At 50.8% G+C, this 11,958-nt stretch overlaps 1 protein-coding gene across 7 annotated transcripts in view; it reads right to left on the reverse strand.

Annotated features, from left to right (window-relative positions):
- Positions 1–10,193, reverse strand: part of ppfibp2b (PPFIA binding protein 2b) — a 34,910-nt gene extending 24,717 nt beyond the window's left edge. For 3 of the 7 annotated variants that reach the window (XM_049030164.1, XM_049030158.1, XM_049030157.1), the window contains exons 1-4: positions 10,176–10,193; positions 9,693–9,797; positions 5,841–5,947; positions 2,509–2,672 (exon numbers count right to left, since the gene is read on the reverse strand). In XM_049030164.1, coding sequence (XP_048886121.1) covers positions 2,509–2,672; positions 5,841–5,904 — 228 coding nt within the window. In that variant the 5' untranslated portion in view covers positions 5,905–5,947; positions 9,693–9,797; positions 10,176–10,193. Of the gene's footprint in view, positions 1–440; positions 1,001–2,508; positions 2,673–5,840; positions 5,948–9,692; positions 9,798–10,175 lie in introns of those variants that run through there. The other 4 variants (XM_049030159.1, XM_049030163.1, XM_049030165.1 and 1 more) reach the window with 4 other exon arrangements.
- Positions 10,194–11,958: the final 1,765 nt, after the last annotated feature.

Below are 11,958 nucleotides of genomic sequence, written 5' to 3' on the forward strand. Positions count from 1 at the left end.
TGAAGCGATCCAGCACCCGTCCTGTCCTCTCATTCCAATTTCCTGGCTGGGCTTTCCAGCCACTGGAGCAGCATCTGCCTTCACCTCCAAACCGCTTCCTGACTGGTGCTCAGACACAGAGAGCAGAACCTCAGCGCAGAAGCTTCACATAATTAAACTGCACTTCAAAAACCAGCTTGAAACTGCCATATGCAATCCAAATGCTGCTATGCAATTGATAAAATCCGTCCATCCATCCATCCATCCAGCCATCATTTCTCTATCAGATGCCTCTGTTTATCTCAGTAAAAAAGTTAGTAAACATACCCATGGTTTATGTTAAACTGGACTGTATGCGTGATCAGAACCCCTTCCCCCCTCTCCCGTAATGGAGTTTCAGTGCTGTTTTGACCCAGTGAAATAAGCGATGAAGGAGCAAGAAAGTGCACAGACCCACATACCTTTTTAAGCCAAGTGAAATGCTTGTAAAAATCAATGTGTCCCTCCATGCCGCTGGGCCATTGTGCCCAAGTCTCCCCAAGTCGAGCTCTGCTTCCCAGTGGCTGCAGTTGGAGGACAGAGTGAGGCGACCCGGAGACTCCGCCGCTCACGCCCACTTCCTGCGACGGCACGGGCCGCTAAGCATCTGGTGTGGAGCACGGAGCTCCAAGCTGCAACTCCGGCCCGCTGCCTCGGAGTGCAGATCAGGCCAGCTGCCGGCTCTGGCTCCCCCACCTCTCTCCCTCCCCCCCTCCTTTCCTCCTCCTCCTCAAACACTGGCTCCTGTTAACTCAGTCCTCTTAACGCATGTCTGAACGTAGCTGCATTGAAGGAGGCAGTAATGCATACTGCAGGGCAAGCTGGTCGCAGGCAGTCACAGAATCTGGGGAAGGGGCTGCACTGCTGCTTTTAGTTAAAGCTCTGGCTGGGATTCATTAGGCCCTGTTTCTACGTTCAGAGCCATAAAGCCCCCCCCCCACCCGGAGGGGTGTCTATGGGGAGGGGGACTCGACTTGGTTACATGGCGTCGCTGCTGACACCTGTGGGCTCCCAGGATCACCATGAGAACATCGCGGTCTCAGGGGCGTCTTATCAGGCAGCCTCTGTACTTACCCCCACCCACCCCCCCACCCCACCCCAATTCAGGGCTTTCATGTCACTCAGCCATTTCCTGTTTGGATCACATGAGAGTGAGTGGGGGGGGTGCGGGGGGATCTTGCAGATAACGGCAGACAAATATAACTGCAGAGCAGAAACAGATCGGCAGGGGGGTGGGGTTAGGGGACTTTTTACATTTACATACCAACGGGGGGCAGGGGTGGTTCTTGCCACAAAAAGGACCATTTGTTGGTTCTTATACACTTTTGTGATAGGGAACCTGGAAATAAACTGATGGAACAGAGTTACTGTTAGCATGCCTCTTTAGAAGCTTTCTGAAGATCACCCTCCATGACCATGACTATGACCGAGACCGCCCAGGAAGGAAGGAGAGCCCTCCCCCAACTCAACAGGAGGACCCAGGAGAGTCCAGGACATGGTCCACTTATGGGTATCACCAGACTGCACATCCACTTTTGTGTGAAGACCTGCTTCACCTTTTTCTGAGGAGGACCTGGTGAGACCTCCTCTGCGTGGAGCATGGTCTCCGGAGCGTCACACAGATGCAGCTGCTTGTTCTAGAAGCCTGTTTGTAGGGAGACATTTGCAGACGCTACCCTTTGCTTCTCAATAAGGTAGCAAAATGATCACTGCAGCACAGACTATTGGTCCCTCGGCCCAAATAGACATCTAGAAATCTCAAACGCTCAGATGGACATTGAGCCAACAGAGAGATACTCAAATCAGAGCAAGTGACTAAAGCTGAAAGCTGCAGCTTTAGCTTTACCCTAACGGCAGGGCAGGATCCTGCTCTCCGCTCGCTCATCCGCAGCGAGCCACATCTCCAGCTCCACGCACTACAGCTTAGCACAGCTGGCAGCGCGGATGCCTGTGATGGAGCACAGGCCGGTACGCGGCTCTCATCCAGCAGCGGGAGCACTCCCTGGCCACAGAGCCCAGAGGCCTGACATCAAAGGGCTGCCAAGGAGGCCTCTCTCAGATGCTAGGTTGGCTTAACCAGTTCCAGCTGCCTTCAGAAGAGGCAACACCGCCGCCCTGCCGAAACTAGTTGCCCAGAATCACAACCAATCATCTTACAGGTCCCACGTGAGCCTGATCTATCTGCTCACCTCCACTGGGGCAAGAGTGAGAGGGAGGATGGAAAGTGCTGCTTAAGTCCCGCCTCTTGACAGCAGCTCTGGCTCGGCTCTAAGCGGGACCCGGCCCATGATGCATCTCTTCCCAGTAAAAAAATAGCAGGCATGAGGGCCTGATGCAGCTGTATGTACCCTCAATCAGGCTCATCATCTCATTATACTCTTCACAGTGAGTGAGCCTGCAAATTCACATGGTTGGAGACCACCATGTACCCCCTGGCCAATCAGCGGCTACTCCATGAATAACGCCCCCTGGGCCCCCCCCCCCACTCACCGCACCCATCTCCAGCCAATGAAGCAGGGTCTGCACCGTGGGTCCAGCTACCTGCGCGTCTATGGCGTCCTTCTCCTCCACGCTGACCTGCATCTCCGCGGCGAGCCTGAGCTGCGCAGCCAGCTGTGGCACCAGCAGGGGGCGCCGCTCCGCCGCCTGGGAACCTGCATCACAGAGAACATCTCAGAGGGGGCGTGACCTCTAGTGAGCACGGCGGCCCACGTGTCACAGAAGATCCACTGCAGCTGCTGAGTTCCAGAACAAACCCAGGAACACATGGAAGCCATCAGCACATGTGTGTCTGCCGCACGCACTTTCTTTTTTAAGCAGATGATATAATCTCACTCCAGAAATAACAGGCGTGCTGGAAAACACTCTCGCACATTTTTTATTTTTTTACCCCTTCAGTAAGTACAGACTCATATCAGCTGCACACTGACCAAGGTTTGACTTGATGTCCATATGCACAATTTCTGAGGCGGACTGTATCTCACAGACTAACTCATGGGATTCATTATACGTAACCAGTGCAGCCCGTAAATACACGACCCACATGAAAGCAAGACCAGATTAGCATGAAGTGGTTATGGAAACAGCTCATGTGACCAAAGCCATCCAATAGCGTGGCACCATCAATCAGACATGCATGGCAAAGAATCACAGAAAGCCAGCCGCTTTTGATCAGGTGCAAACAAATCACAGCGGGTTGGGTCCTTGCTGCCCACGCGGTTTTAATTCTCCCCCCCAACCCCCCCACACATTTGTGCAAGTATCATAAGGGTAGGACCCTTGATTATGGGAGGAGGTGCTGAAATTCCCGTCAGATCTGAGCCTGGATCTGCTTGTACGGATCCCTCGGTAATGATGTTTTCAAGCATTGAGTTTTACTTCAAACTGTCCACACAGCGTTTGCCTAGATTTGCTCGAGGTGTCCGAGGAAAAGTGTGTGACGTCTGAGTTTTATCATAGGAGGCATATCCTGTTAGTTCTGGCTAAACATTCATCTGCCAGGACACAAACCCGGAAGCAAAGTCCAGGCACTTCCTGCTCCGGGTGTCTCAACCTGCTCGCGATGCATTTTGAAGGCCTATGCTGTATGGAGATAGATCACAGGGTCGGATCCTTCACAGGCCTAGTGGCTGCCGATGATCTCAATGCTGTAGCATGATCATGTGACCTCTGAAGCTCCTCCCTTAGAGTTCCTCCCCATCATCTCTCCATCATGCCCAGGAGAAATAAGAGCTGCCAACATCTACCTGGAAAATCTAAATTCTAACTCTTTACAGATTAGGTCACTAAACAGACATTATAATCTTTTTTCTAAATTACTTATATGTCTATTAAGCAAGGATGTCTTCAGAAATATGTTATATCCTCGCCATAATACTAATGTAATACCCCCATACCAATTCTAATTTTTATAATGTGGGATGAGAACATATTTTTAAAAACTCATTTCACTAAATGGAACTGGTTATAGGTAAAAACAAATATCAGAACACCAATTACTAAGTTCAACCAGCAGGTGTCACTTGTTTAAAAAGCTACTGCAGCAGATGTGAAATGAGATAAGTTTGTCAGTGGAGCAGCCAATTAGTGAAAGACAACCCACCTCACCCAGCACAGGACTGTATGGGAGTCTGGGTTTGCCCCCATCCTTAACTTTAATCTCGCTGACGTGCTTCATATGAGCAATGCAACAAGTGCTAATCCACTGCGGTGGATGGGGGACTGTGCTATAATGACACTTTAATTACATTCTGTTTTTACCACTCATAAAAGGCCATTCCCAAACACTTCGATTAGCATTCATCTGACAAATCGCATCCACTCTGCTGTCTCACAAATAAGAAGAGCTACGAAACCAGTTTAATCGCAGCAGATGAAAAGAGATTAATCTCTCAGTGACACCGACTTGACGGGGAAACGATGAGGCTGCCTGCTGGATTTATATGACATCTTACTCGGAGAACAAAGTTTTCTTTCTTTACTGGGAATTTAATATTTAATTAAATGGATGGGGCTCGAATTTCCCTCTGTGGCTGTGGAATATAAATGTGAAAATAGTAGCAGCCTGTCTCTCCATGTGTGGTTACGGTGGGTGTGACCTGAAAGGAGACTCCATCAGTCTCCATCTGCAGCACAGGACTGTTTCTGCTTCTCTCTCTCTCTCTCTCTCTCTCTCTCCGCTACAATCTACATACCTGCTGAAGTAAACCCTCACCCACCACTGTGAGTTCAGGAGATCATCTCCACACCACGCATCCTAAGATCATACCCAGTATTCCAGCCATCAGCCTCCTCACCATACAAACAGCATTACGGGGTATGCTCTGCTATTTATTACTGCTGCACCAGTGAATATATATGCTTCCTAGTAGATCCCCAACACAGGCACTGCAAAAGGGGGGGGGGGGGATCTGCCCATCTGCCCCTCACTACTGCCCCTCCAAATATTTCTGCACCCTATTCGGTTCAGCCCAGTGTGCCACCTGATACCTCTGCGATGACTGATAAAGAGGGCAGGCTGTGAGGCATCAGGCACATGGAGCGGAGTGTGGCAACTGCAGGGGGGTCAGAGGTACCTTATCGCTCTGCAAAAACAGGCCATATAGCCACTGTTTAGATAAGGTTCAAGAGCAAGGCGCAGCTAAACAGCACTGGGGGGGGGGGGGGGGCAGCAAAAACTCAGCAGGCAGCTGGATCAGGAGCAGACTGGGACAACGGACGAGAGCAAGGAGCAGCAGCTTAAGGGTGAACTCAAGTGTTGGGACAGAGGCCTTGGGAACGGTGCGGAGCGTGACCCATCCGAAGGCGTTCGAAAGGTCGGTGTCATGCACAGCCTGCGCCACTTTACCGACATTTACAGCATCCATTTACTATTATGAATTGCGTGATTCCTTACGCTGTTTGATATTTGTGCAGCGTAAGTTACGATTAATGAACCTGAGAGCCATACATCTATCCTCAGTCTGAAATGTATTTGCCAACTGCAGAATCCACTGGCAACGTTTGTAAGAGATAACTAGAGAAACAGCTGAAAATCTTAATTCCCAGATTGACTTAACCGGCTTTAAGCAGCTCATATAAGGGTTAGCGGCTCAGAAGCTGCATGTTGTGATGGGGGACAGCAGAGAAGAGTGTTTAGAGGAGTGCTTCTCAACCCAGTTCTTGGGGAACCCAAAGACTGGCCACATTTTTGCTCCCTCCCAGCTCCCAGCCAATAAAAAACACCAAATACCTGGTACAGGTGCGCTGGGAGGGATCAAAAATGTGGCCTGTGCTGAGAAATACTCATTCAGCAGGACTGATGACTGATCAATGAGCTGTACCTGCAATGATCTCATCCATCTGCTCCAAGGCCGCTTCGAGCACGTGACTTGCATCGGATGCCATGGTGACCAGCTACAGCACTGACGTTCCGGTACCCCCCCAAGTCCTGTAAAGCACATGGGGAGGGACGGGAACATGATTTCTGGAATCAATGATCATACTGCTGTCAAGCGGATGAGACACCAAAGGGATTTGTTTACAGCAGAAGGCTGTGTGACTGCCGAGTCTGCGTGCTGTATGGAGCTCCTCCTGATCCAGTAGGCGTCCCTGCCTCACTGCTTCCGTGCTGATGCTGCAGTTTACCCTCCTTAAGAGGCTTTTCTCTTCCCTAAACAATCCGACATTTTAGTAGTAGGGCAGATGGATTTTTCTGCTTTCTGTCCCTCACATGTTCAAACACAACAAATGGTCTACATATGTGCAGATGTTACAGATATATAGTTACAAATAGCTACCAAAAATTATTTATGTGCACACAAACACACATTATCTCTGCTTTCAATGCATCAATTATTGCCACCTGCTTTTGTGGGCTTTCAGGTCCTGTTGGTCTAAGAAAGGTGCAGAACGGCTGACTGCTGACAGGTCACTAACTGCTAACGGCTTCCACTGGGCTAGTATGGATCTGGATTCTGTAATTCTCTAACAGAAAACCTAAGGGCCATGTTACAGCATAAACAAATTAACCTCAAACCTCAAATCAGTTAATTAAAAGAGACAAACTCAAGACTGAATTTGGCTGTTTTTAAAACGCATTTTCCCAGTTAACACTGTTTGCTGGTTGCAGGTTTAATTCACTAATGCACTGGGGCCAGGGGGCCGAAGGCAGGACAGGGGGCCAGGGTACCGAGGGAAGGACAGGGATGCAGTGGGGCCAGGGTACCGAAGGAAGGTTAGGGACGCAGTGGGGTCAGGGTACCGAGGGAAGGTCAGGGACGCAGTGGAGCCAGGGTACCGAGGGACGGACAGGGATGCAGTGGGGCCAGGGTACTGAGGGAGGGACAGGGATGCAGTGGGGCCAGGGTACCGAGGGAAGGAAAGGGACACAGTGGGGCCAGGGTACCGAGGGAAGGACAGGGACGCAGTGGGGCGAGGGTACCGAGGGAAGGACAGGGACGCAGTGGGGCCAGGGTACCGAGGGAGGGACAGGGAACCAGTGGGGCCACGGTACCGAGGGAAGGACAGGGATGCAGTGGGGCCAAGGTACCGAGGGAGGGACAAGGAACCAGTGGGGCCAGGGTACCGATGGAAGGACAGGGACGCAGTGGGGCCAGGGTACCGAGGGAAGGACAGGAAACCAGTGGGGCCAGGGTACCGAGGGAGGGACAGGGAACCAATGGGGCCAGGGTACCGAGGGAGGGACAGGAAACCAGTGGGGCCACGGTACCGAGGGAAGGACAGGGATGCAGTGGGGCCAAGGTACCGAGGGAGGGACAAGGAACCAGTGGGGCCAGGGTACCGATGGAAGGACAGGGACGCAGTGGGGCCAGGGTACCGAGGGAAGGACAGGAAACCAGTGGGGCCAGGGTACCGAGGGAGGGACAGGGAACCAATGGGGCCAGGGTACCGAGGGAGGGACAGAAACGCAGTGGGGCCAGGGTACCGAGGAAAGGACAGGGATGCAGTGGGGCCATGGTACTGAGGGAAGGACAGGGATGCAGTGGTGCCAGGGTACTGAAGGAAGGAGAGGGAGGCAGTGGGGCCAGGGTACCGAGGGAGGGACAGTGATGCAGTGGTGCCAAGGTACTGAGGGAAGGACAGGGATGCAGTGGTGCCAGGGTACCGAGGGAAGGACAGGGATGCAGTGGGGCCATGGTACTGAAGGAAGGAGAGGGAGGCAGTGGGGCCAGGGTATAGAGGGAGGGACAGAAACGCAGTGGGGCCAGGGTACAGAGGGAGGGACAGAAACGCAGTGGGGCCAGGGTACAGAGGGAGGGACAGAAACGCAGTGAGGCCAGGGTACAGAGGGAGGGACAGAAACGCAGTGGGGCCAGGGTACCGAGGGAAGGACAGGGATGCAGTGGGGCCAAGGTACTGAGGGAAGGACAGGGATGCAGTGGTGCCAGGGTACTGAAGGAAGGAGAGGGAGGCAGTGGGGCCAGGGTACCGAGGGAGGGACAGAAACGCAGTGGGGCCAGGGTACTGAAGGAAGGACAGGGATGCAGTGGGGCCATGGTACTGAAGGAAGGAGAGGGAGGCAGTGGGGCCAGGGTACCGAGAGAGGGACAGGGACGCCCTGGGGCCAGGGGACAAACAGTCCAAGCTCCCTGTGCTGGAGTCAGATGTAACAGAGGTGACCATGACACTCAGGACAGTGCAGTACTGAGAGACAAATGCAGGGTATACTGGCAGAGCAGAGGAACACAAGGCCTTCCCTGCAGCGGAGCTTTGTTCCCACAGCCACACCTACAGTCATTAAAGCATGTCGACAGACTGCGGGGGCACACCCCAGCGTGACTCTCCTCCATCGCCTGGCTGAACCAGTTCCTCTAGCTGCCCTCTGTTCCCACAGATCTCAGCGTAGTAAAACCCCTCCACACACACCCCCCCCCACCCCCACACGCTGTCAGTAAACCAACCAAAACCGGACTGATGCGGCTTTCAGAATAAGCTGAATATCCGCAGATATCATGTGGGGATTTCCCTCAATTCCTTAAAACGGTCCATTTAGACAAGCGCCCCAATCTGCCTTAGCACCTTATAAACTCACAGACAGGAATCTGACAGGGTCTGTTGGGTCTGCTCTCCACTCTATAATGCTGGCTGTGCCTGCATGTTCACTAGCATACATGCAAAAGTGCAACATTCATGAGTATTATTATCACTATTATTATTAACAGCAATAATAAAACATCATATGAGGTTCAGGGAAGGACCACCTGCCTGCCTCAGCTGCTGTGCGTTTGCACAGCCGGACATGTCTGTTAACGCTGCAGCTGAGCAGCCTAAAGCGACGTGGAAAAAACAGCACAGGGAGCATTAAACAACACAAGCAAAAGGTACCACTGCAAAGCAGCTTATAATTCAATTCAACTGCTTTTTAAACAGAGGCCCCAATAAGCAGCGTCAAAATGAATCAATTAAGCAGCGGGAGAGAGACATTAAAGCGAGAGAGTTCAGCCAGCATGGAAAATTCAGGGCACTGATGACGGAGCGAGAGGAGCTCACACACAGCTGCATACGCAGACCGGCCTGGAGATCACAGAGCATCACCATCCTCATTTCGCGATTAGCGATGGACCACACTGGCTCTGGCTCTACACTGAGCACTTACATCCAAGCTAAAACAGCTAAAACTCCTCATCTCCTCAACAGTAACATTTTGGCCAGAGGCTCCTAGATACTCCCACGGCTGGGGTCCTCCTCACAGGATATCTTTCCCCCTAAAAAGACGCTGGTGCCCGGCTCACAGATACACTGCCTGTGCGTCTGCGTCTCTGGGCCGGATCGTCCAGCAGTGCACAGCAGGGTGGGCCGCCCCCCTGGGCAGCTAATCGCGACGTGCCGACCACACGCGCAGAGGGCGGAGGCCACAGATGCTTACGGACACGGCTCTCTGCCCTTACGTTACACAGAAGCATTCCTTTAGGGATCACTCAGATTACTGCCTCCTCTGTTTTTGTAAATCTATGTAAAACACACAACTATAAAAACCAAACAACACAGCGATTCGTTTTCATTCTGCCGGGATTCTTACTGATCACATTTCATCATGTAGGACAAATCATCGTCATACTTTAAGCTGACAGACTGCTGGATCCGTGTGGCGTCTCTTTACAGTTTCTATTGCTGAAACAGGTTACAGATGGATGCAGGAAGATTTGATACATATCAGCTGTTTGCAAACTTACACTTGTGCGCTCCAGCGGCAGCTCCAACGTGAGCCCGTCCAAACCTCTGCGAGCAGAACCTCCCGGCGTGAATGGACAGGCTCCGGCGAGCACCTCCCGGTATCACTAAAGCGATTAGTGACATCACAAGAGTCACATGCCAGCCTGAGCTGGAAGGATGTTACAAAGATACAACTTTGTGTGTCTGGTTTCTGTACATCGTCACAGTACAAATGCTTGATAAGCTCTGAGAACAGGGGCTAATTTAAACGTGGAAACAAGGGGCCGCAAGAAACCAGCCGTCGGCGGTAGGGCTTCCTAGCAAACACTGCAAGCACACTTTGACAATAACTGTTTAATAAATCCCTTTACTTTACTAATATGGCAAAAAATAGAATTCAAATTATTTAAACAGAAAACTTTCTAGCTATTGCTCAACAGGCTAACGAAAATGTAAAATAAAAACGTCTGAACCAATATTCAGAAATTAGTTCTTATATTTACCGTGAGATACGTTCGTGCAGGAAGTGTAATGATCGGGGATCCCGTGCAGAGTGGCACGCCTGCACAGTGTTTGCCTACTAGATTAACTGGTAATCAGACAATCACAACCACCCTGGGCCAGCGGCAAGGAAAGACCTCTCTGCTTGTAGAAATGTGAGTGAAAATGTTGCTCTATATACATTATATAATGCAAGACCAATAAGCAAATTAACTAGATCAGCACTTTTCATAAAACTGAAACAGTGCTAAAAATTAATATAGGAACATGAAACACTAAATCCAGGATCTGTCTGCAATATGAAGATCTTATACGCTATTAAACAAGTTAATGTTGTTTGGTAACACAAGACTTCTGCTCCAGTACTTCCTATTTCATATGTAACCCAACACCAGTTTTGTGCATTGTGACAAAAAATGAGATAATTCAGCAGAAATGCATCTGAGTCTGAGCTAGAAAGGACTCGTCTGTCAGTATAAACTGAAAACACAGTAACAATAATGAAAAAAAGCACCTTAAACCAAAAGCCCAGCCTGAAACTAACATGCAGAGGCTCAAACGTCAAATTGTGATAATGTTTAACCAGATAACAAGGCAGTGCTGTCAGAACAAGCCTGGGGGGGGGGGGGGGGGGAAGGGGGCTCTGCTGACCACCCGTGTGCGCAGCTCTGGACTGCGGGTGGAGGCTCGGCCCTTGGTAATTGGCCATAACTTCAGAAGCCGCCGTTTCCTTTCCAAACGCGAGTCTGTTCCTCTACACACACACTCACCTAAAAAGCAGGCAGCCAAGCTGAGATTCAGAGCAAAGCCAATGGCATTAATGATACCTGAGCAGTCAGGTGGAGAAGCGAGAGGCCCCTGCACAGCAGACACACTCGGGGGGGGGGGGGGTGTGGTGCACAGTCGCCGTGACCGCGACGCTCAGCACACCGTTGCGACCATGCCACTCTTGTTCGAACACGCCAACATCGGCTCAATGCAAACAGGTTACGAAACATAACACACGGGGTAATTTGGAAATCCTTTAATGCGGTTGGATTGTGTCAGTTACAGTAAAACAAGAAGCCTTATTAAAAGCAAAGCTCTCCGATTCTTAATCGTCTTTGTGAAAATGTTGCCTTTCCAGGGCTGTTAAGGCGAAGTTTACTGCATTTTACTCTGGCGTCTCCCAAAACACAAAGAAAACATAAATAGTCGTGGTTATTGTTTTGGGGCATGAAATCACAGGGTATTTTAACAGCAGGGAGTAAGATGCTCCCAACTCTCCTTCCTCTGAGTACAGATTCCTTCTCTGCCCTCTGCTGTGGAATAAAGCCTCAGACCTCAGATATGTATAATCGTTAAGTGTGGGAGGCCCAGTCACATGCCGGTCAGTGCTGGCGAGCAGGAAACAGGCCGATTGATTACGGAAGCGAGCAGATAAAGGGCAGCAGTTCTCAGATACCATATCCTTCACATTCACGGTGGCACCATGACAGCACTGCTAAGCCGCGGTCGACCTGCGTGCCGCAGTGACCACAGTGTACAAGAGCAACGGCACGGAATCATCTTTCATAGGGAAGTTAGCAGTGGCTAAGACTGAGGTTGGATATATGTTCTTCGCAGTTAAAACACTTTCTGAAACTATTATTCTGGTGTGGCTCCATTTTCATGTAATTTAGGTTCCCATGACGCTACATGTCCACTGGTAAGTTTTGACGTTCAGCTGCTAAATCAGTTCTGTAAGGTAAGACAAGTCCTATTCATCCATTATTATCCTGCTAGGAGCCGCTAGGTGTATTCATT

This window comes from Brienomyrus brachyistius, chromosome 11, assembly GCF_023856365.1.
Source record: "Brienomyrus brachyistius isolate T26 chromosome 11, BBRACH_0.4, whole genome shotgun sequence".
Taxonomy (NCBI): Eukaryota; Metazoa; Chordata; class Actinopteri; order Osteoglossiformes; family Mormyridae; genus Brienomyrus; species Brienomyrus brachyistius.